The sequence below is a fragment of the Xyrauchen texanus genome, chromosome 38 (genome assembly GCF_025860055.1).
Source record: "Xyrauchen texanus isolate HMW12.3.18 chromosome 38, RBS_HiC_50CHRs, whole genome shotgun sequence".
Classification (NCBI taxonomy): Eukaryota; Metazoa; Chordata; class Actinopteri; order Cypriniformes; family Catostomidae; genus Xyrauchen; species Xyrauchen texanus.
This window is the reverse complement of record NC_068313.1, coordinates 26943539-26968637: the sequence shown is the minus strand read 5'-3', so window position 1 is coordinate 26968637 and position 25099 is coordinate 26943539. Positions and strand designations below refer to the sequence as shown.

At 36.7% G+C, this 25099-nt stretch overlaps 1 protein-coding gene across 2 annotated transcripts in view; it reads left to right on the top strand.

Annotated features, from left to right (window-relative positions):
- LOC127632117 (neurofibromin-like) overlaps nt 1-25099 on the top strand; it is a 118225-nt gene that overhangs the window by 4362 nt on the left and 88764 nt on the right. For both annotated transcript variants that reach the window (XM_052110625.1, XM_052110624.1), the window contains exons 2-8: nt 17585-17728; nt 17828-17911; nt 19799-19989; nt 20213-20319; nt 20685-20752; nt 20860-20935; nt 21035-21192. In XM_052110625.1, coding sequence (XP_051966585.1) covers nt 17585-17728; nt 17828-17911; nt 19799-19989; nt 20213-20319; nt 20685-20752; nt 20860-20935; nt 21035-21192 — 828 coding nt within the window. The remainder of the gene's footprint in view (nt 1-17584; nt 17729-17827; nt 17912-19798; nt 19990-20212; nt 20320-20684; nt 20753-20859; nt 20936-21034; nt 21193-25099) is intronic.

The window sequence follows — 25099 nt, the reverse complement described above, 5'->3', positions numbered from 1 at the left end:
GTAATATTGCGATTATTTTGAAAAATATTGTGATTGCGATTTGAACTGCGATTATGATGGTAAAGTTTTCCACATGTTTAACTGCAAAAAGGCTACTTGGGTTTTCACACTTGAGCCCTCTTAAAAAGAACCAAACTACAAACCACAAACAAATAAATATATAAACAGTGAAACAAAGTCTTCTTCATATTCAAATGTTACCGTCCACCGTGTACCTGTTTTTGTCCATTTTGTGATAGGGTCTCAGCCCACTAATCATCGTCATTAGTTTTTGAAACACAGTCAACTTGAATATTAGGGAAGCTCCAATCAGGATTTTAACATCCAATACCGATCTCCAATTTTCTTTTCATCTCATCAGTCGATGCTGATCATTTAACTTTTTATCAGCAGCTCTGTCAAAACTGGTTATATGTAAACGTTCTGCTCAATGTCACTGTTAACTAAATTGGATAAAAAACTGTTAACTGTGGATTATCCCGCTTATACCACGGTTATTTGCCAAGTTAAAAATAAGTTAAAGCTGTAACTGATGTTAATTTTGTAAAAATAATGTAATTTTTTAACAGACGTGTAAAAATGACGGTTATTTTCTTAAGTTACGGCTCGTTAGTTCTAGCACTCCGTCCACTTTAAATAAAGTAGAGCCATCGGATTGCTTTTATTTGAATGAATTATCACATTTATTTAAATTCATTATTAAAAGAGAGAGACAAAGAACTGAAAGAGTCCCCTCGTTGCTTAAGCATATAGCTAACTTAATGATTATTTAATGGATTTATTAAAATTATTTATGAATGACAGGCAACACTGACAGTGACAAGGCAATCTTTATTTGAAATAATCATGTCATTTTTTAAATGAATTATGTAGAGTGTGAAATAAAACCGGTGTCTCTAACCACGATTAGGCTATATAAAGACACATTAAATTTATTGAAATGCATTAAATTAAATGAAAACAAAAAAATCAAACAGTTGGACATTTCGATAGGGGATTGTTTTACTCAGCATTATACTAATTGATGTTAAACTCTACATTTCCATTTATCGTGAAGTTAGACATGGAAAAGGGTAGGGTTATTTCAGTTTTAGGCTTGGAGGTGAAATTATGTTTCGCTTTGCTTGTTGAGGTTCTAGATGTCAGTATGTCACTCCATTCCCTCCTCTCTGACAAAGATGGGGCCCAATATGACTGCAAACTCGCCTCGCATCGGTGGCCTGTCACTGACATGATCTGGTGACTTTCTAGTCCTGCATCAGAGAGTCGTCCAACGGCAGTGCTACGCAAACTATGGTTTGTGTACATTTGTGAGATACCTTCCACCTGAACAACAACAATTTAAAGTATACAATTTAGATTTGGAAAATAATATAAACACAGTTTAAATTTATGGGCAAAAACGAAATATCTATTACCAACCTCTTCACAAATACTTTTTAGCATATTGCCAAGGTAGTTGAGCCCCATCGGCTCCCTGGTGAACCACATTTCGGTGCTCTCGAGTTTGCACAGAGGGATGCGTCTCGGATGCAAATAGAACGCTCCGGTATTTTCTGGACACTTTGACAGATATTTTTTAAAGCTGTCCACGGGACAAAGTGGGTCGCCGGGGCTCGCAAACATAAATCCTCGTAAATTTTCTCTATCCGATGCGGTGGGATCCTTGTGGTGTTTTGTCTCTGGGTTATGCGCCAGGGTCATGTACTCTTTCCCATTCTCGTCTTGCCGGAGAACGAAAGACTCTTTTGATAGGTTACGGTTTCCTTCTCTTCCCCTCCGTGCAAAACACAGCTGTATGTCAAACCAAACATTTTTTACAAGCCCTGTGGGTGTGAAAGGGGAGAGTGCAGGTGCATTTCTAATTTTCTCCAAGTCAGACTCAGTAATACGCGGATGATGAACGCTGGTGTCTTTTCCATTTTTCCTGTAGCGCTTTAAAAATGATTTAAAGATGGCATTGCTTGACTTGAAGTCTTTATCACTTACAATGTTGTATTTTGTAATGTGACGGTTTATACCTGCTCTGAGACACATCAAACTTGCAACACTGTATTCGCGTCCAGCGGTAGACTGAACAGAGGCATAAAACTCCCGCAATGTCTCATTTAAAAGAGAAGCAGAGCAGGTCTCGAAATCAAAATTTTTCTGTCTTTGGCGCAAAAAGTCACTGAAAGTGTTAACTGCCCATTTAGTTGTCTTTTTCAGTATTGACCTCATCTTTGTCGCTCTTCGATCTTATCTAGCTCTGTCGGTGTTAATTCTTTGTGCCGCTTTTTGTCATTCAACGTCTTCTCCAAGTCTTCTATTTCGTCTTGTGCCTGGGCCCATTTCTCAAAATTGCCATATTCACCATACAAATTAAACGATATGCAAAAATCATCCATTTAGCCTACCTAAATAAACGTTTTCATATGTTTCTCTCACTCTGTTTGCAAGTGTAACTGTGTTACTATGGTTACCAATGATTATAGTAGCGGATTAATTTCGAACTGTAATCAAACTGACTGGTACTACCTGGGCATTAAACGGTTTTACTGCGCACCTTCCAGCCAATCAGAATCGAGTATATAAACAGCCCGTGGTATAATGTATTATATTTAATTAAGCAATGCATTATATTATAGTAACTAAATATTTGATATAGATTTATTTTATGTATGTTCCTTTTCCTTTTGTTGGATGTTGGTAATATCAGTTCCGCTTTCCCCTGTTTCCTTGGGGAGTGTAATAAGCTCTCTCGTGAGGTAAACAAATGACAGGAGTGTGAAGAGATGTTTCTGGACTCTATAGGTGTTACTGTTAATGCTGTTTGCTCAAAAATCATTTAATAAAGATGTTTGAATTATACCCTATAATATCTTTTATTCTGTGATATTAATATGATACCTATGCCTTGCGGACACTGCTACCGCAGATAATAATAAAAAATGCTTCACACAGGACGCGCCAGTTTAGTGTAAATAAGCACGTAAACAAACGGAACCGAACTCAGAGCACTTCTGTTACTGTAAGCATGAGAGGGAGTTGTGGAGCACAGAACCGCTCTGAAAACATTGTAACAATACTGTAATTTAATATAGACTGGACAGAGCAGCGCAAATAAACTTTGAAGGGAGCATACTGTTTATTTATTTAATTAAATCGCAGCCCGTTGCAATTTAATAAGCGCACAAGGTCATATCGCGGTTTTGATTTTATTTCGATTATTTGTGCTGCCCTTGCGGGCATAATGCAAATGTGTTACATAGTGACGTAGATACTTTACGGAAGAAATGGCTGTACAATCCAGCCGTTTCTTGTAGTTCTTGCAGTGTTGTCTGTGGGAGAGAATAACTCCCTTTTGCATGGACTTTGTGCTTTGTAAACTTGCAGACATTTTACATGTGCTAACAGCTGTATTACACACTAAAGGAAAGGTTTTCCCTTTCCCTTTTTAATTTACTTGCCTCTAAATATGAGTATTCTGGACAGGAAAGTGTTATAAACTTCAACAGTACTCAATGCATTATATCAACACAAAGATAGATCTTTCAATGTATCAATTAAACTCGCTCAGAATGGTGACAAATTCTGACATGGTTTTTCATGCATCATTGTTTTCTTATATCCATGTAAGATCTTACAGAAACATGATATAAAACAGTGAAATCGATGACAACAACAACTCCCCCATCTTTCCTGCACTCGTCTCCATTATCGCACTGGAGACAGATTACCGTTTCACTGTCATTTCTCATTGGCTGTCGCTGCCCAATATCGATCTGCATTCGTCGTGTCTCTTGACATGCCCACATCCTGTTGCCAATGATTACTGTCGCCGGATGTCACTAGCTCTCATTAAAAATGAATGGTCATCTGCCGCATCCAGAGACAAAATCGCTGACAATGTGAACGAGGCTTTAAGCCCCATTGACACCGCTGGTGGCATCGCGAAACACAATCCTATTAATTTTCAATGAGAGCAGAGCGACTTGGAGTGGCACGAGCTACAGTGACTAGCAAGTTGAGAAAATGTCAACTTAATGCAAATTCTCAAGTGACTGCCAATTAGAGTGAAGACAATGGAGCTCACGTCACCTGTTTCCAGGCAGTGAGTGTGAGATACTGGAGTTGAGTGCAGGCAAGATGGAGAAGTTAAAAGTTTCTGTGAGCGATTTCTCTATTCTATCATTTGTCTGTTACAACATACATGGATTTAGCCTAGACAAAATAATGCATGGAAAGCAGTGTCAACATTCAGTGTCGAGTGAGTTTGAATCATTCATTTAGTTATTGATATGATGCATTGAGCACTGCTGCAGGTTATATAAAAACACTCATGCAAAATGTTAATTTTAGAAGCAGTAAAATGGATCCCTTGTCGAATTAGAATGACATCTTAGTTTTACTGTTAGTATAATCTCTAATCAGAATTTCCAAAGCTGCTATGGCCAGACGTGCTTTCCATCAATACAGTTAAAGTGACAGGAGGAAGGACAGCAGATGGGCGAAGCACAAGAGAATACAGGAATCTTGAGATCCGATTTACTCATTTTCATCTACTTTTAACTTGACACGGAAAATGTGGCGTTCATGATGCTGAATACTAGTGAGATGCCCCAAACATGTCTGTCTGAGGCATGCACATGTACATTCTGCAGCAATTAAAAATTGCACAGATGGAAAGCAATAAAACGCACTGTGAGAACCAGACACATTGATGAACTCAATGCAAATCAGATTGCGGTGAACTGTTTGCTTGATCATTAAAATAAATCAAACAATATATTGAATTCTTAAGCCTTGAGTTCTTAATATAAAGAGATCTTTTTTTATTGTCTAATCCAGTGTTTCCCAAACTTTTTCAGTCAAGCCCCCCTTTACTAATCAAAACATTTTCAGGCCACCCCCTATAGTTTTTAGATAAAACTAAAGTTAATGTAATTTTGTTCAAATGTAATTGTAACTAATTAATGTTGCATACAGCGAGCTCGTCGTCACAACAGAACGGGTGAAAAGTGGTGCAAGACACACTGGTGTGTGCTCCATAGATGTGACGAAACCACACATGAACACACACAACCCGACTGTCACCAATGGTGACTAGATTTGAAACAATAGTCGCATTAAATTGGTCTCTTTTGCAACCATTTTAGTCATCGTCTGGAGCCCTGAGTGGTAGGAAAAGCCATGTGCCTCAATGATCGGTCCGAGTGATGTTGTGTATGTACATCGAGAAGAGGAGGGGTCCAAGCACTGATCCTTAGAATAAATGGTCCGAGATATGTAAAGGGGTAACGAGGATATTGGAGATTATATTATATGTAGGACCACCAGCGAAGCGATGTCCTCAGGGAATGAAGACCGCAATATATCTAGCTCTTCAACAAAGTTGGCTAGTTGACCTGGGGTGCTATAGATGACCAAAAAGTGGATTTTATCAGGAGTAGTGGCATGACATTCAAAAGGTGTGTTATTGCAGAGAGAAGAGAGTGGAGTGAATTTCCATGAGTTTGAAATAAGCAAACCAGTTCCCCTACCCCGCCTAGTCAGACTAGGGGTGTGGGTGAAAGTTAAGTCTGTAGAGAGAGCTGAGGGAGTTGCAGTGTTGTCTCTGCAGATCCAAAAATACTGAGTTTTGATTGACTGGAAAAGGCCGGAATAAAGACTGATTGTTGACCGCTGATTGGCAGATCCACAGTCAAACAGAGATAGAGTGGGGCTGTGGAGAAGCAGTGTTAAGTGACTCGCAGGTCTAGAGATAGGTCTTCACACGAAGAGAGCTGCACACAAGGGCTGCCGCTTCCTCTACAGTTTTCTCACTACTTAAGTACTAATTTCTGTACAGCTGAGTCCAGCCCACAAATTAGCAACTCAAAGTCAAAAAGTGTCAAATGCCTGAAACTGAAGCAGTATTGCCCTAAAAAGCTCACTAATAGGCAAATATTTACTTTAATTGTCAGTGAAGTGCAGCTCAATCTCCTGGCTAACAACAGCTACTAGTCCAGTGTCACAGCAAACAAACAAACTACAGTTTTTGTTCCCCGTTGACAGACCAATTGCTTGTTCTGGCAGGTAAACAGCAATGAGCCTGTTATATACCTCAACAAATGCATGAGTAAACCATTTTACTGAATTGAGAACTGTGCTTTTGTAGAAGAAATTTTGGTTTCCTATTCCAAAACAGATATTGTTTGACTTCCACAGTTGTAATGCACAATTCTGCAATAGTTTACTGTGATAAATCCTAGTAAGGTTGTTGTTGATGTGTAGACGTGAAAGTCTTATAATTGATGCTGGTGAAGACAGGTGTTTTCTCTTTGTCAAATCTGTTTAGTATGTCAGTGCTGTAGCTGTTTGAAATGGTTGAATTGCTCCATAGCCCTTTAAAATAGAAAATTCTCCTGAAGAATTCAAATGGGTTGCATACGTTTAGTCGTCTGCGCCACGAAGTTGAGAGAAACCCAGTTTAATCATGCATGGAACCCATTCTGCACTATCCTGTCACCGGAGCTTACATATCGAGGGAAGCCTGGTTGACGTGCATGCACCTGCATGCTCCAGAGATACAGTAGAATAGAGCAGAGCACATCTCGTGTGATTCTCTGTGTATCGCACAACACTCACGTGAAACCAGTCTTTTAACCCATGCTCATCCATGTTCCAGATGAGAAGCATAGTTAGTGTTTATAAAATGGCAAAAGCATGATGAATTTGAATATCATATAATTTGATTCAGTGGCATTTCAATTCGTGTTCTATATTTTTAGTTTATATTTAGAAATATAACTATACATTACATTTATAAATATTTGAAGTATACATTAAAATAATGAACTTATTTTGGGGGCATTTCTCAGCAAATAATGATGTATGCAATTAATTCCAACTAATTCGATAAATTAATCTGCATGTTATGTATATTCAGATGATGTAGATTGCAAATTATGAGGGAATTATAATGCAAAAATACAAAAGTAAATACAGAAGCACTTTCGTTGTGGAATAAGCAGAGCCAGTGCTCTTTAAAGGAAACAGCCCGGTGTTACATCTTAAATGCAGTTAGATTTAATGCTTTATAGCTTAAAGTTCAAATAATATGGAAGCAGGTCATGAAAATAACTCTGAAAATGGCATTTCTCTGTGTGGTCGGTGCCTCTTCTATGAGTTGCGAGAATGTCCCGATCTAAGGGGAGAGACTGAAACTCTACCTGGCTGATGGACACACTGTTGCGGGGACGGTCTTCCCTCAAACGTGCATGCTAAATGCAGCTAGATTTTAACGTGATGGCTTGTGAATTATTGAATCATAAAATATGTGTCACTGTGAAGAAATATTGTGTGTGACACTGTTTTTGTTTTGGCTGGTTTTCGTATATAAATATCTACATTTAAATCAATGTACATTTTCTTTAGCAGCTGTAATGCAGAAGAAAACTTTTTATTATAGAATTTTGAATACAATATTAAAAATACAAATATTTTAAAATATCTAAAAATCCTTTAAAAAAAAGATTAATTCATTTGAGAAGCAGCATATAAGATATTTAGACTTGCTTTTAGAGAATATATCTTGAATCTAAGTATATTTAGTCTTTTCTGGACTCGCAGAAGTATAACCAAGTGAAAAATGTACTTCTATAAAAAATACACTTATATTTAAATACATTCTTTTAAAGCAAGTCTAAATATCTTGTATGTTGATCTCAGGTAAATTTATCTTGTTTTAAGGATTTTTAGACAATTGTAAATGAAAACAAGACAATTTGCATTGAATTTGCATTGAATTTCTTTACTGAATTAAACTTAATAAAAATATTTTTCCCTTTAATTCAGTGAATGTCATTTAAAGGTGTTTTTAAAAGATGATTTTTGTCCTGTTTATTTTTAGTAATCATGTTAAATACAACCTTTTATGTCTGGGCACAATGTGAATAATCGGTTAAGAGCTAATGATTAATTGTTGCAATAATATTTTTTTAATTTATTGTTCTAATAATCGTTAGATTAATCGATTGTCAACATAATCGTTAGTTGCAGCCCTGTTGTGGTAATGAGAATTTTTGGGTGAAATGTGCGTAACTCATGAAAATGATGTCACAATAATGATGTTGTCACAATGTAAAAAATCTTATGACCTTAAAATAGTCCCAGTTTTCTTTATGCATAATATCATTTCTAATTTGTTTCTATTAATTTGAGTAAAATAGGACCAGGACATTTTCTGGTCAGGTTTCGTGAAGTCACCAGTCTATAAGTCTGTTAAGTTATATTCTAAGGTCTCTGAAGCCATACACAATAGCTTTGTTTGAAGAATAAACTGGATATTCACTTGACATCATTTTAATTTTTAAACTATGCTTTTAAAATTAGATAATTTTGTAATTAGATCAGATGCAATGTTCCTGTCATGTCATCTTTTTTTAAAATTGTATTTAATGGCCACACTCCATAGTTCATACGAGCACAACTAACTCTGCCAAAGCGCACAGAAGGGAAGTGTTTGGTGTCTGACCTTTCTGGAATTTTAAACCGTGCCTGAGAAACAAAGTGCTCACTGTCCATAGGCATCCTGTATTAAAATGGATTTCAACAGGGTTGGGCTGTATGTGTTGGGAGAGTGTCTGTGTTTCACGTGTGTAGAATTAGTATTTGTGTGTTGCTGGTGCGTTGGGCTCAACAGCCGGATTCTTCTATGGTCTTGGGACTTTCATTTCCAACCACTCGCTTTTCTCTTATGGCCACACAGCAGAGAGCCAGAGAGAAGGAGGGGGAACCTCAGGGTTTCTCAGACTACTAAACCTGATGTTCTTAAAGCTACATTGGCCATCATCACCATTATTGATTTGCAGGTCTCAACAATTAGTATGGCCCGCTGGCCCAGGGTCAGTCAGTACATTAACATTCACTTTAAATGTTCGATTTCAGTTGGACTAAAACAATAATTTGTCTTTTTAAAATGTCATGTAAACACTTTAGTCTTCTCATTTTATTTGTTATTTATATAGTTATTATTTATTACATTTATGTAATATATGACTAAAATATATTAGAAAAGTTTATCTGTAGCTAGCTACAGGTTGTCATATGACTTTTTCAAAAGAAATTACAGGAATATATAAATTGTATAATAATAACTAATAATACACTTTTTCACAGCATTGCTAAACGATCTGTTTAAAAGCTGCAGGAAATTTCTGTGAAGTTTCGTTAACAAAAACATTTGAATGAGTGCCTTATTGCAAATATGGTAAAATGCTCTTATCTCTGCTTCTGTCCACAAAACATGGTGTCATATGGTTGTTTTAGATTCGTCAAGTAACAAGTAGTGACCAGTTAAAGTAAATTTAGAGAATTGTAACATGTAGCAGGTCTTGACATTAACACTTTTCCGGGTTAAGTAGCCTAGTTAAAATGTCAATAAGTGAAAAAAATGGCTATATTTGTGATATAGCCTATGTGTCACATATTACAATATTCTTATTCTGCTGTTATTATAATATAGAGCACGTAGGCTTCTGCATAGTGTGGATTAGTGTTGTCAAAAATACCGGTACTCCGGTACCAAGTCGGTACTCAATAAAAATGTTTTTACGATACCAGAATTTCTGAAGGTACCGAGTACCGGGTCTACCTTGTTCCCAATCAGGGTCGGGAACTTTCGAACGCTCACAACAAGCAAAAGATGGCGACAAGCAAAGCTGCTGCTGCGGAGTCTCAACTTAATCTTGTCGAAAAGAAAAGTGGAAAAAGCCAGGTTTGGAAATTCTTTGGATTTGAGGCTGATGAAAAGGGAAACATCATAGATCAGCAAAAACCTGTTTGTAAATGTTGCTTTCACGATTTTCTGACGAAAGGAGGAAACACATCAAACGTAATAAAGCATATGAAAGACAGACACCTGGATTTATTCAATCAAATAAAGCAGGTGAGTTTAAAAGCATATTATGATTTCCATTAGGGCTGAAACGTTTAGTCAACATTATCGACAACGTCGAAAATAAAACATTGTCGAGATAATTTTTCGTTGTCTAATAGTCGTTTGATCTCATTTAACGTAACATGAAATCTCATTAAACTGTGATGATGAAGCGTGAGAGCAGCACTGCAGTTCACGCCTGATGGAGGAGAAGGATTACACAGATCACAGTTCAGATGCACTCTAAACTTTCACAGCTTCCACTTATGTAGAGCCCAAAGTATTAGGGAATTATAAAAAAAATAATAATAAATTCAGAATCACTCTCGTTGTGGAATAAGCAGAGCCGGAGCTCTTTAAAGGAAACATGCATTGCATCTTAAATGCAGTTATTCTAATGTGTTATGGCTTTATTAAAGTTAAAATAATACAGAAGCAGCTCATGTTAATAACTATAAAATCAACTATAAAATAACAGAAACTGGCATTTCTCTGTGTGGTCGGTGCCTCTTCTATGAGTTGCGCGAATGTCCCGATCTAAGGGGGAGAGATTGAAACTGCACTCGGCTGAGAGACTCATCCCTCGCGTGTGCGCACTTAATGCAGCTCGATTAGAACACGATTGCTCGCGACTTATGTAATCATAATATATGTCACTGTGCATTTCTTATTGTGAAGAAAATTGGCAATATGCAGCTTTATTAATATGAGAGCACTTTGTGCATTAGTTTGGAAATTGTTTTTTATTCATTCTATTGTATGCTTGTTTATTTAGTGTTTTTTTTAGTACTTGGTAAAAACTAAACTTAGTAAAAGTTGAAGCAAATTTTATAAGTGTTCAAAAATACATTGCATATATTGTACAGTTTTGTTATAATTCAAAAATAGTATAGCTCAATGGTATATTTTTGTTCTTAGTTCAGCTGTTAATTTGTTAACTTTGTTAATAAAAGAGTGTTGTTTAGTAACCTGTTTTTGTGTTTTGCTTTGGTACCGAAAATGGTATCGACTACCGTGAAATTTCACTGGTATTGGTACCGAATACTGAAATTTTGGTACCGTGACAACACTAGTGTGGACTGGATAAAGCATACTGTGTACCAGCTGAATATCAGACAAATTTACCACTTTAAAATTGGTTAATTACCTCACTCAAACCAGCCTCTGTTCATGAGATAAATCACTTTATCCACAACATATAATGTTTGTAATATTACAACTTACATCTGCACAGACAATTAAGCGAATGAACAGGTGAACATCCATACAAGAGGAACCATCACAGGAAACTAATAAGTCTCTAAAGTATAAAGAATCCAGAACACAGTAACTTTTTAAAAGTAGCTAATACTTCAGTATAGTCATTAAAGCCTATGCTATTATTTCAAATAGCTCACATCTGTCACTCTGTGCATGAGATTCAATTTGTGGAGTAAGCAACAGACAGAACCACCTCATGTGTGCTCAGAACAAAACTGTGCATGAACAGCGTGATGCGCTTGCAGACTGTTTGATTAAATCACAGCCCTTTGCGTTTTAATATAATTTTTAGTTTGATGGATCATTTAGCCCTACGCAATGCAATAGAAAACATGTTGTTCTTGTGGTATTTTGCAGCATGTGCTCTTTTTATCTCATCATCTCACAACTTGGCTCTTGGCAGAGCGCATGCATAGGCACTTTGTACATGCATAGGCACTCGGTCACCTTCAAACAGGTGTATTTGTCGCCCTTACGCATACTATCATGTATACTTGACCATACAGATGAAGATTGATGGTCCTTTAGTCAGCAAGGAAAAGAGGATGTAGGATTTATAAAAGTGGGCATTTGGGACAGTCTTCAAGACTTTAATCGATGATGCATTTTTATATGTTATGTATGTTAATTTATAGTTTCTGAAAAAATTTCAATAAAAATGTATTATTTTTATTGTTGGGCATGTTAAAATCTGAACCACTGACCCGACAATTAAATAAGACAACTAAATAAGAGGATAAATACATCAGTCTCTAGTTTGAGAAATAGACACCTCACATGTCCTTAGCTGACATTAAATTCTACCCGCTCAACTGCAGTTTCATGTACAACAGTAAAGAGAAGACTCAGGGGTGCAGGACTTATGGGAAGAATTGCAAAGAAAAAGCCACTTTTGAAACAGAAAAACAAAAAGAAAAGGTTGGAGTGGGCAAAGAAACATAGACATTGGACAACAGATAATTGGAAAAGAGTGTTATGGATCTTAACCTCATTGAGCTTTTGTGGGATCAGCTAGACTGTAAGGTGCTTGAGAAGACAGCCACATCTATGGCAAGTGCTACAGGAAGTGTGGGGTGAAATGTCGCCTGAGTTTCTGGACAATCGGACCGCTAGAATGACAAGGATCTGGAAAGCTGTCATTGCTGCACGTGGAGGATTTTTTTATGAACTCTTTGAAGTAGTAAAAAAAAAAAAAATCAAATTGTAATAATCATTTTTCACGTTATTAATGTTGTGATTAGTTGAATGCCACTTTGGATGCCACTTTGTACAAATAATGTACACATTTGACACACATCTGTACATTATTCCAAACTTTTGCCCGTGTGTGCGCCTGTGTGTGTATGTATGCATGAATACACCCATACATACATATACATTAGTGTTGCACCGATCAGGAAATTTGATGCTGATAACGGTCTCCTATTTTTTAACACTTAGATCGGCTGATACTGATTTTTTTTCTTATAGTTTCCTTTGCCACACTTTTGCAAATTATATGTTGCAATTATATGTTTATACCCCATACAGTAAATTTACGGTAACACTTTACAAAAAGGTTCCATTTGTTAACATTATTTTACAACATCACTGTAGTTAATAGTTATAGTTACAACATGTACTAATACATTTTTAAAATCAAAAGTTGTATTAGTTAACATTAATGCACTATGAACTAACAATGAACAATTGTATTTTTATTAACTAAAATTATGATTAATAAATGCTGACATTTTTTTTGTTCATGTTACTAATGTTAAAGAAATGAAACTTTTTTTTATAAAGTTTTACCAAAATTACATTAATTGTGAATTGCTAACATTTAATTGTGACATACAACAGTAAAAACCATGGGAGCATCTCACACAGCAGAGAAACATTCAAAAATAAGAAAGAAAATCCATTACAAGCTCTAAAACTGCTCCAGTGGGAAATCATTTATATCTATGATTTGTTTACTGTCTTTGGCGTTCGCAGTACTGTTCTGCATATCGCGGCACAGTTTTCTGCACCGTTGAGCATAACGTGCGGCTCATTTTTGCTTATCGCGGCCCATTCTGCACGTTTCACGGTCGATCCACCAGCCCGATCGGTTTTCCCGCTGGCCAGTCCACCTCTGACCGGCCCCAAAGTGTGTCGGCCCACCGGGAAAATGCCCGGTATGCCAGATTGCCAGTCCAGTCCTGCATCCGACTTAAAAGGATGGGGCATCCTCTATTTCCATGTCAGTTTCAGCCGCACTGATTATTCAACACCTTTCTGGCAGCAGCTGCTAGTGTGCTATGAAGTGACTCTGTTCACGTCACCGAGTGACGTAAGTGTGGAAAGACAAAGAAAAAAAAATATAGAAAAAACTGTCCAGTCTCCACGACACAATAATTTTTTGAACCACGTTACACAATATATTGTTACACCCCTAGTAAACAGAGTGCAAATTCACATTGTAGCATGAGGCACATACAGAGTGCATACTTATTTAATTAAATGGCAGCCTTTTGCGGTTTAATAATCATTCTGAGTCACGTGACGATGGGCTTTTCCAGAGTGGGAAGCTGCCATCAAATGTCAGAGCTCCTTTAGGGACTAAAAACAAAATGTTTTTCGGTTCGTTCTTAGCAAAAACTGTTTTTTCATTAAGTCTCATAAGTTCTGCAGCCTCCTTTCCAAAAGGTGATCTGTTAGGACAAAATAAGAGTTTTTTTATTTTAATTTTTTTTTATTTTTTATAAATGACAGCACTGTGGAGTGGGCAAAATACCAATTGCAGTGTTGCCAGATCTCGCAAGAGAAACAAGTAACATGGTGTGGAAAAACAAGCCCAATATTTGCCACTTGCCTCACCAAAATAAGCAATTATTTTTTTTTCCTATGTGGTGAATACTGAAGACTTCAGTGAAGACTTTGAAACAACTAAGAAATGTACATGCTACCTCTAATAATGTTTTACTTGTAAGTGGATTAGCTGTGCATGTATATGTAGTAATATAGTTGTTTAAAAGGTCTACATTCAGAGAATGCAACATCTACAATGAGCAATTAGACAAAGAAATGTGTGATGCAGCAGTTTCCTTCAGGATCAAAGCATGTTTCATTTTTTCAGGCAACATGAAGTGGTGCAGTTACAAAAAGTTTCTGTTATAAACCCTTTGGCCTTTAATGGCACTTTGAAAAGTTCAATTTTCACTGGTTAAAAGTTAAGAATTAATTTATTAGACTCCATTTTGATGATAAATTAAACTTTTAAACATGAGTTCTGGAAAATAATAATTATTAAACTATTAAAAATATCTAAACTGGTGTGTTCAGTAGCACAATCATATTAGCATATTTTTGCTGTGGTATCAAAATGGGTATCGAGAACCGTGAAATTTCACCGGTATCAGTACAACTACTGAATTTCTGGTACCGTGACAACACTACTGGGAACTTGAGTTTGATCACTTTCTTTTCTTTATTTAATAGACAGTAAAAAAAGCAAATTCTGGTCAAAAGAGTGGAGAATGGGATCAGGAAATGTTGCAAGCCACATTCAAACCCACATTGCTCAAATGATCACCGTAGCTCAACATGCCATGCACTAACCACTAGATCATGGCTCCAACAGTTATCTGATTCTGTGTTGCTGTTGTCCATAAGCGGTATTGGTTTAAAACTGTTAATGTAGGCTAAACAGCAAAGAAAAATTCCTCATCAGGGAACACTTAGAGGGGGGAGACTCCTCCACCCCCTCATTCTACATTTGCTTCATTAATAAGGCAGCCAGACCGTGTGTGCTTTCAACACTCCCACTGCACAGACTTAACTGCTTGTGTGTTTGAGAGAACCAGAGCAGATGTGCTGGCCTGCAGGTGTGCAGCAGAGGCCAAAAGTCTGGATTGCTTGGGGCTCTGTTTTAACACCTAAAGTTTGAGAGTTTAGACCCCAGACAGGGTGGGTGAGGTCTTAAAATGCTTGGATGTTTTCTCTGCGGTGGGTGTGTCACATTTAAGGCCGATTGACCTCTGACTTCTTCCTGTGCAACCCACATGTTATTAGCTGTTCTTTACCCAGTGCTCTCAGTAAAAGCACATCAAGATCCAAAACACAGACTGGCCACAGGAACCCAACATTCACACCTGTTTGGTAGATACATGGGTCCTCTCCCATCATTCTTATCCCTTGTTTTGTATGAGGACTGTACATGTATTATTTGTTTTTTTATTTTTATTATTTGTTTGCGTTTTGTAGTGTGGTTTGGGAAAGTTTGTGTTGTTCAAGGTTAACAATAGACCAATATTAGGAGTGTAACAATTCACTCATCTTTAGCGTTGCAGCGGTATACTGGTTTCACGGTATGAAATTTATGGTTTTCATACCATGTACATTTGCTTATCTATCTAGAAAAAAAATGCAACCGGACTGAGAATCTCACCTGCGCATCTCCTTTCCTCCTCGACAGCCTGTCAGACTGGTCAACTTGCGACACGCACACATGCAGCGGAGAAAATGTCAGAAAGAGGCGAGGGGGTCTGACATTTGTGCGTGTGTATGCGCTCGCGTGCGCGTGTGTGTGTTAAAGCAATGTTTCTCAGGTTATGGGTCGCAGATCTGTTTGGACTGGGTCATGGACCGAAGGGAAAGAACAATGCCATGTTTCTCCAATTTAAGATATTTTGGCGGCCGCCCAAGTGATAGCCTATTTAGGATTACCGAAGCAGATTTAATGATAAACTCAGTTTAAGGCTTCTCATCAGCACTTTCACACAAGCGTAACGGAACCAGCTCACGATCACGATCTGCTCTTCTCTCTGTCACGCACGTGCAACAACCGGGCTTCACTTGATATTGCGGAGCGCAGACCTCAAAACTGATGTGACCAATTTCAATTCTAGTGAGACTTTTTGAGTTTAAAGCGTTACGGATGAAGTCAAGTCGAACCTCTCAAATAGTAGGCAGCCCTGACAAACAGCACTGAGGAGAAAAGGAGCACCACTATGCTATGCTCTTTATTTTTTTTATAGTTATACATCACCTTTACAAAATTGTTCATGATTTTACATGAGTAAAAGTAACTTATATTTTGACAAAATTGTATAGTTTTATGTGAAATAATCTAAAGTTAGAATCTATTAGACCTCATTTTATATCAACAGTGGCAGTTTTAGTTATAGTTTCAAGATGTGTTTTAGCTAGTATTTATTTTTTCATAAATACTATAATTTATTATTATTATTATTATTATTATTACTATTATTCAAGACTAGCTACACTGACCTAACCATGGTAATGAGGAGCTTTTCCTCCTGTGTATTATGTACAGCCATGGCCAAAAATATTAGCAGTGACATACATTTTGTATTTCGAAAACCATGAACAAAACTATGCAACATAAACAGAAGTGCGAGCCAGGATACATTAAATACAGGTTACGTTTTTACTGTGGTGGTTCGACACTTGATTTCCAATGTAAAATCTGTCCTGACGCAAAACCAGTTGAGAACCACTGAGTTAAAGGTACAGACAAGACCAGTCTGGCTGCAATGTTGCGCACCTACTGTATATTTTGATTATTAATAATCATAGGACATTACTTCAAAAGCTCACACAGCTGATGCTATTATTCATTTAGTAGTTAATTTAACATGCTATGCTAACATGTAAACTAACATACTTTAGTTATATAACATGCTATAGTTACATGCTAATTTCGTCTATAATTCTGTTTATTATAATTCTGTTAGCTTTCTTATTTTCATAAGGGAGAATTTTTTACATCTATTAAAACAAAATGGTTTTAAGATTAATTTATAATAAAGTGTTTGTTAGCATAAATATACACAGTATTCTGCATTATATATAGTAGATTAATATGGCATACTGTCATTAAACCTCAGATCACTCTCGCGCTTCAAACGGACATTCGATCTCAAGTGATGAAACATATTGTTGTGATTGACGGATATGGCTTTGTTAAATGGCTGATACAGTTATTTAGAAAGCAAGATGGCTAATATAAATGTATATTTAGTGATAGCAAAAAAGATGTACACCAAATGTTTCAATTTCAATACGCTGTATTCACAATATACACTAAAAATACATAAAAATATTAAAAAACAGAACATGAACATGTGCACTATCCATAGACAGAATGACTGACAAATTCTTGGCAAAATGACTAATTAAGAAAAAAAACTGGCATATTGGTTTGTCACTAAAATATTGTGTTGAATAACATTTAATTTATTTGCACAATTTTATCTCATTTAAGTCTCATTTTGTTACTCAGATTTGTGTGATCTCATTTGCTGTCACAAAATTGTGTTGTGTACTGTATATATCTAGGTATTTGTTAAATCCATATTGGTTGCCCACTCTGGTCGTCACTGCTCTGATTTGTTTTTTGCTGAAAATGTTCTCTGTCTCTCTCTCTCTCTCTCTCAGCTCCCTATTAAAACAGGACAACAGAGCACCCACACCAAAGTGAGCACAGAGCACAACAAAGAATGTCTGATAAACATCTCTAAGTACAAATTTGCCCTCGTCATCAATGGCCTGACCAACATACTCAAAAATGTGAACAATATGGTAAGTCCAGTCAATAACATTCAAGTTGCCCACTTAGTTAAATGAGTAGTTACATTATGACAGTTTTTGATTATTCAATTTTGTATATTTCATTCATAGCGGATTTTCGGCGAAGCTGCCGAGAAGAACCTCTACCTCTCCCAGTTGATTATTCTGGACACACTGGAGAAATGTCTGGCAGGGGTGAGCAGCCCGTCCTTCAAAGTGTAGACTTGTGCAACCAATCCCATTTTTTCACTGTCCTACATCCTGCCTTTTGTTACACAATGCAATTTCAGCTTTATAGCTGAATGCAAAATTACTTTATAGTCTCAATCGTTCCATGATTACCTGCCCACACCTTATCTCATTGTAATCTTATGGCAAACATGTTATTAAAAAAAATAACAAACTTGATGTAAAGCAACCGTAACAAACTTGTTACTATTTTAGATTGGAATCTGTAATTATTGTCTCTAACCCTAATTTCCAGAAATGGTTATGATTACTCATGAACTCTTTTGTTAGTCTTAGATATGGAGCCCTGGTAAAACAATTAAATACTTGGCTTTTACTCCCAGATGAACCGCTCAGGAAAAGCCATTGCAGGAGATTATTACATTTGCAGGTGTTTCCTCATCTTGAGATCAGCTTTATTTTCCTGTATAGATTATTCATTATTGTGCACAGACTATTCTGTGCATTTGGTTTGGGTTATGCAAAATGTGACGCTTTCTTGTCAAACTGTTTTTATATCGAGTTAATATGGAGAGATTTTTAATTGAGGATATATTTAGTAAATATAATTTACTTGTCTCTTATTTTTCAGGATAACATGAAAAATGTAATATAAAACTCTCAATATAAAATGACGAGGGTTCTTAAACTTTCTCAGCTTGACACCCAAATATGACGTTTTGTGTTTACCTGGGACCCACTCAATATGCAATATGTTGTATTTGATTTTCCAGTAATTTATTCAAAAAACAATTGTGATAAAGACAGACATTTAGAGAAAACATAATTATTTTTTCAAACTCAAAAGAACATTTGAACTGAAATTAAAAATTTGAACATGCACACTTTAGTAGATAATAATAATAATAATAATAATAATAATAATAAAAAAATCTATTGAAAATAAAATTATTTGTATCCAGTTTTAACTGGAAAGCATCATGTTTTGCAATTATAACCTCTGTAAACCTTTACCAGGGCAACCATAATTTCTACCAGAAATACTATAGTTACTAAAGTAATGTTTTTTTTTTATATACAATATTTATCATCAGTAGTGCTTGGCACACATCCAAAATTTGAAAGCTCATTTTAGCATTCAAATGATCCTTTTTGTCTTAAATTTGGCGAGTATTCAAATTTTGAATTTTAATTTAATGGGTTTACAGTAGCCAGTAAAGCTAAAAGTCATGGACCAAAAATTACATAGTTCCCATTTTGATTTCATGGGTTCTGGTGGTAATGAATGTCGACTGATTGCTCCGCCATCATTGTTACACATTCATGCGCTTTGCCTGACACTGTCAGTACAAGCGTGCAGGGCATTGATCTACTAATGTGTTAGTTGGGTGCTCTGTCATTGAATTTCTGTTCCGTCTCTTTTCTGCTTGCTGCTGATATTAAAACTCTTTCCCCTCACTGTAGCCTCTGTACGGTTTTCAGCTCACTTGTGTTGGCTGATTTATTGTGTTGGTGTATTAGCACATTGTAGTGTAGTGATTACAAATAGATATACATGCTCTGGTCCTTGAATGAGAAGAACACTGGCCCTTTGAAATAAAATTAACCCAGATTAGATCAGACCCAACCACTTTTAGACTTAAACTTTGGTGATTTATACATTCAAGGTAAGTAGCAAAAATTCAATGCTACTTGATGGATAACATTGTTATATTTTCAAACTTTTATTTACTATAATATTACTGTTATTAGGATAAACATCTTTTGAGTATTATTAAAATTGTTGCAAAACTGTTTAAAACAAACAATTTTGATATAATATTGTGTTAAAGTATACTGTAATCACAGAAAAATAACATAATATGTGTGTGTTTTTGCATGTTCGTTCTTCAGCAACCCAAGGACTGCCTGAGGCTGGATGAGGCCATGTTGGTGAAGCAGTTGTTGCCTGAGATCTGTCACTTCCTGCACTCATACCGTGAGGGCCAGCAGCATGCTGCTCAGCTACGCAGCTCAGCATCAGCCGTGCTCTTTTCCCTTAGTTGCAACAACTTTAATGCCGTCTTCAGTCGTATCTCCACCAGGTGTGTCTACAACTCAACAGGGTTTTCCACAGGGCTCTGTTCTAGGCCCTTTTTCAATGTGTGTTTAAGTCCCAAAATACCCCCATAATAACCGATTAAAATGCTTATTGTCAGCATCTGGTCACATTTTTGTGTTTTGTGTGAATGTTGGGCTGTTTTGCTTGGTTAGCTACAATTGTAGATGTTAAACCCTTGATGTTTATTTACTGATGTCTCCTCACAGATTGCAGGAACTCACAGTTTGCACAGAGGACACAGTGGATGTCCATGACATTGAACTAATACAGTATATCAATGTAGACTGCTCTAAGTTAAAGAGACTGCTACAAGGTAAACAAAACTGTTTCATCCTATCTGGACACAATGATTTTTTTAAATGGCATAAATGAAATGCAGTACCATAAATACTACCTAGATGCATTTGCATTTTCTTTATGGTCAGGAGTGCATTTAATGCCTATTACAGAAGGCTACTGTCAATTGGGGAGGGGGTTTAAATGTGCCTAGTTGTCATACAAATAATGTACAAATTGAATAACTCTTAATGGTCTGAAGTAGTCTAAATTTTGGGGTGAAATATTGCTTGTATATTTATTGAGTTTTACCCTTACATGTAACATGTAAATGCTCCCTTATGTTATTTGATCATTCATTTCTTGATTGATTGCTGATAACTTCTCATATGTTCCCTTTAGAAACGGTACTCAAATTCAAATCTTTGAAAAAGCCAGCGCAACTTTCAGTAATCAGCAGTTTGGAAAAGGTATGTACTTCTTATACATTAAAATAGATTTAAACATCCCTTAAATTATACTCGTTAATTTCAGGTTGAACGTAACAAATAGCTTATATACATTATGCTTGTGTCAGGCCTTCTGGAACTGGGTGGAACACTACCCTGATGAGTTCACGAAGCTCTATCAGAGACCCCAGGCAGACATGGCCGGTGAGTGACATTATGATTCATATCTGAATGCACTCGTTTACCAGAGTGTTGAAGTTCTTGTCTAGATGTGTGAGGTGATATGTTTCTGTGCAAATGCAGATTGTGCAGAAAAGCTGTTCGACCTGGTTGACAGCTTTGCGGAGAGTGCGAAAAGGAAGGCTGCGGTGTGGCCGCTACAGATCATCCTCCTCATCCTCTGCCCAGAGATTACTCAGAGTATCACCAAAGAAGTGGGGGGAGAGGAGAAAGCCAACAAGGTCAGAGGTCACACACACAAATACTTTTGTTTCTGCTTCAGTTTGTCTGCAATCTTTGTTTGACAGCACAATTAATCCATACTGAGGCGATTTGACTAATTAAAGGGATATTTCACCCAAACATTTAAATTATCATCCTTTACTCTCTCTCATGTTATTTCAAACCCATATGACTGATTTTCTGCTGTGGAACCAAAAAGATGTTAGGGTGAATGTTAACCTCTCACCATTCACTTTTATTATATGGAAAAAAGATGCAGTGAATGGTGACTGAGGTAAAATTTAGCCTAACATCTCCTTTTGTGTTCCACATTAGAAAATGTATCTTACGGGTTTGGAACAGCACAAGGGTGAGTAAATGTTTACATAATTTTCATTTTTGGATTACCGTAATTTCCGGACTATTGAGCGCACCTGAATATAAGCCGCACCCACTGAATTTAAAAAAATATATTATTTTGAACATAAATAAGCCGCACCTGTCTATAAGCCGCAGGTGCCTACCGGTACATTGAAACAAATGAACTTTACACAGGCTTTAACGAAACACGGCTTGTTACAAAAATAAATAGGCTTTTACGAAACACGGTGTGGCAGCGGGGGCGTGGTCATGCGCCCGTCCGAGAGAGAAGAACGGTAAGGGCGCTTACATCAAGTGCTGAAAACTGTCACACTGGTGCCAGTGTGACAGTTTTCCCAAGAAGGACACGTGAAGCAGGGCACTTGACGTTCCAGGTAAGGCTTTTAATGGCCACAGCAATGTTTACAATCAATTTTATAAAGTTTCTCAATTCTTGGTCTTCTATGCGCCAACACTAGACTGACGTGTGTCTGTCTGTCTGTCACTCACTCACTCACTCACTCACTCACACTCTCTCTGCTGCCTTTTTATGCCCCTCTCCCCACGCTTACTGAAATTAGACACAGGTGTTAGACATTAGCTCAGGTGTAAGCGCCCTTACCGCTTTTCTCTCCCGGACAGGCGCTTGACCACGCCCCCGCTGCCACACACGGCTTGTAACAAAAAATAAAAAATTAGCAGTAAACAGTAGCCTAGCAAGAAAGTCATTGGTCACTATCTTCCTCCTCCTGTGCACATGAAACCACTGAAGTCATCTCCTTCGGTGTCGGAGTTGAATAGCCTCAGATTTAGTTGTCTTTTTGCACTGAGTCAATTCATCACGCTGCTGTTTCCAACGTCTCCCGTGCAGCAGCTCTATTTCCTTTTCCAACAGCCAGATCAATCGCCTTCAACTTGAAAGCTGCATCATATGCATTTCTCCGTGTCTTGAGGGTGACAAAATGACTACTATAATCAGAATGATGGGAAGTTTGAGCGCGCTCGATTTAATCTAAACCGTAAACAAAAAAGTTGTTTGACCTTAACCCGTTCGGCAATTTCATTGGTCTAATGAAAGCTTCACGCCGCCAAAAAACTGAGCACGTCACAGAATGTTTTTAATTTTTTTTAAATAAAATTTGAAAGCAGGAAAAATCCATATATTAGCCGCGTCGTTGTTTAAGCCGCGAGGTTCAAAGCGTGGGAAAAAAGTTGCGGCTTATAGTCCGGAAATTACGGTAACCCTCTGGGGTCTGAGGGTGTTTTGGGCCCTGGAGAAGTTTTGACGTGCCTTGACATTTGTGATTTTTTTTTCAGTTGCTTAAAAACACATTAATGGCTAAAGTCTGATAACCGTATTCAGCACAAACTGGGCTACAATAATATGTGAGCAACATGTGTGTGCATGTTTGTATTTTTGAGAAAATAATGTTTATGCATGGTTTTTGAACAAAACTAACATTTTAAGTCATTGAAATAAGGCCATATAACACATACTAAACATTTGTCCACAATCCTTTTGAGAACTGGATCTTGTAGCCTAGATTTTCTGCTACAAAATGATGTGAAAACCATCCTGATCACTCATTCATACAAAACAATATAGTAATTGAACTTTTGTAAGACCCTTTTAGTGTTAGAAAGGTCATGTGCGAGGAGGAGTGAACTATCATGAATATTGATTGTAATTCACACCTGAGGAGACAAAGACCCTCCCCTGGGCCTATCAATGAGGAATGTGACAGAAAGAGAATGAATGTGAGGAAACTTAATGATCAAAATCAAGTTTTAAGTTAAAAGAAGTAATCTGACTATACATTTTCTTTAAATAAAGACTATTTCATTTTAGACCTACACTACCATTTATAAGTAGTCTTTTCTGCTCACCAATTCTGCATTTATTTGATCCAAAATACAGTAAAAACAGTGACATTTGTAACTATTTTTGCAATTTAAAAGAACAGTTTTCCATTTGAATATATTGTAAAATGCAATTTGTGATCAAAGCTGAATTTTCAGCATCATTACTGCAGTCTTCAGTGTCACATGATCCTTCATAAATCATTATAATATGCTGATTTTCTAATATGGGCATATTTAAAATGCATTTTACTCATTTACACCTGAACAGATATTTGCAAGCACAAGCATTGATGATAATGAGGCAGCATAAGCACTAGATCAAATATATTCTATACATTCATATAATTTTATATTATATTACATATCATATTTATATCATACAGCATACAATTTAAATACCTGCTTTAGCCACAACAGCATTTAAATGTAAATAAAACTTGCTTATTAGGACATATTTCAAATTTCAATACTCTGAATCCTGGCTGGCAAGTCTGGAAACAGTCCCACTAGTAAAATATGTACATGTTTATATAAAATAGCATGTCAACTAATGAAAACTAAATGACTTACTCGTCTGAAATTGTATCCTCGGCTGGATCAAGTCTCTCGTCAAAATACAAATGTTCATCGGAGTCCCGCTCTTCTTCTGAGGAAAATTGTAACTCTTCGTCACTATCCAGGAGTTTTCTCACTTGTGTATCATACTGTCTTTCAAACGTGCAGAAAAATTAACAAACTTGTTGTTTTTATGGCACAGTCAAGGTGGGTTTACCATTTGCATTGATCGTCTCAGCACATTAGCGTATGAATGGCACGCTCTGCTGGTGGGTGGGATCATATTAGAGATAAATTAGCTGAGCCAGGAAAACTGTACATTGCTTTGTTTCATACAGATTACATTGCAGGAGAATATTTGTTTTAAATTTGAAATGTATTATTTAAAAGTAGACATTTTAAGCTTTCTTTTGACATATGTTTCATGTTTGTGTGATAAGTATTCACAGAGTTTCAGTTCATTTTTGTGACCTGTTTCAGAAATATGCTCGTGAACACAGTGACTCCTGAAAGCTCGATTTTACAAAAGCACAAGGTTTTGTTGCTTTTGTGAGTGTACACAAATAAAAGTAGACCCTTTATTGTATCTAACGATGTCTTCCACTTATATGTATGCCCAAAAATAATTTTATGTTGTTTCCGCTGTAATGGCGAAGAAATCCAGCAGTACGCGCCAGCGTCCAATAAGAAGTGTGTTGAAGGGCAGTTTTGACTTCATACACCCAAAGCACATGCTTTCCTTCTGAAACAACTTTGAAGTTTGATCAGCAGGATATCATTTATATATGAAATCAACAGGTGATTTTGTTACATTCATATTGACAAACTGTTTTTCATAGTTGTGAATTTAAATATTAAAATATTGATGTTGAGTTTACAGTTACAATTTTAATTCAGATTCATGAACAAATTAATACGGACCCTGACTTCACTCGAACTCGACCTGTTATGGACTCGGTCTTGAGTCCGACTCGGTTGTTTAAAGACTCTGACTTGACTTGGACTCGACTAAGGTGGACTCGAACCGAACACTAATTAAAAGTGAAAGTAACTAAGTAATTGTTATCATATCAAATCGAGATAATATCGATTTGTAAACATCATATCGTATATCAAACCGAATCGTGAGAACCATATCGTCCTACCGCT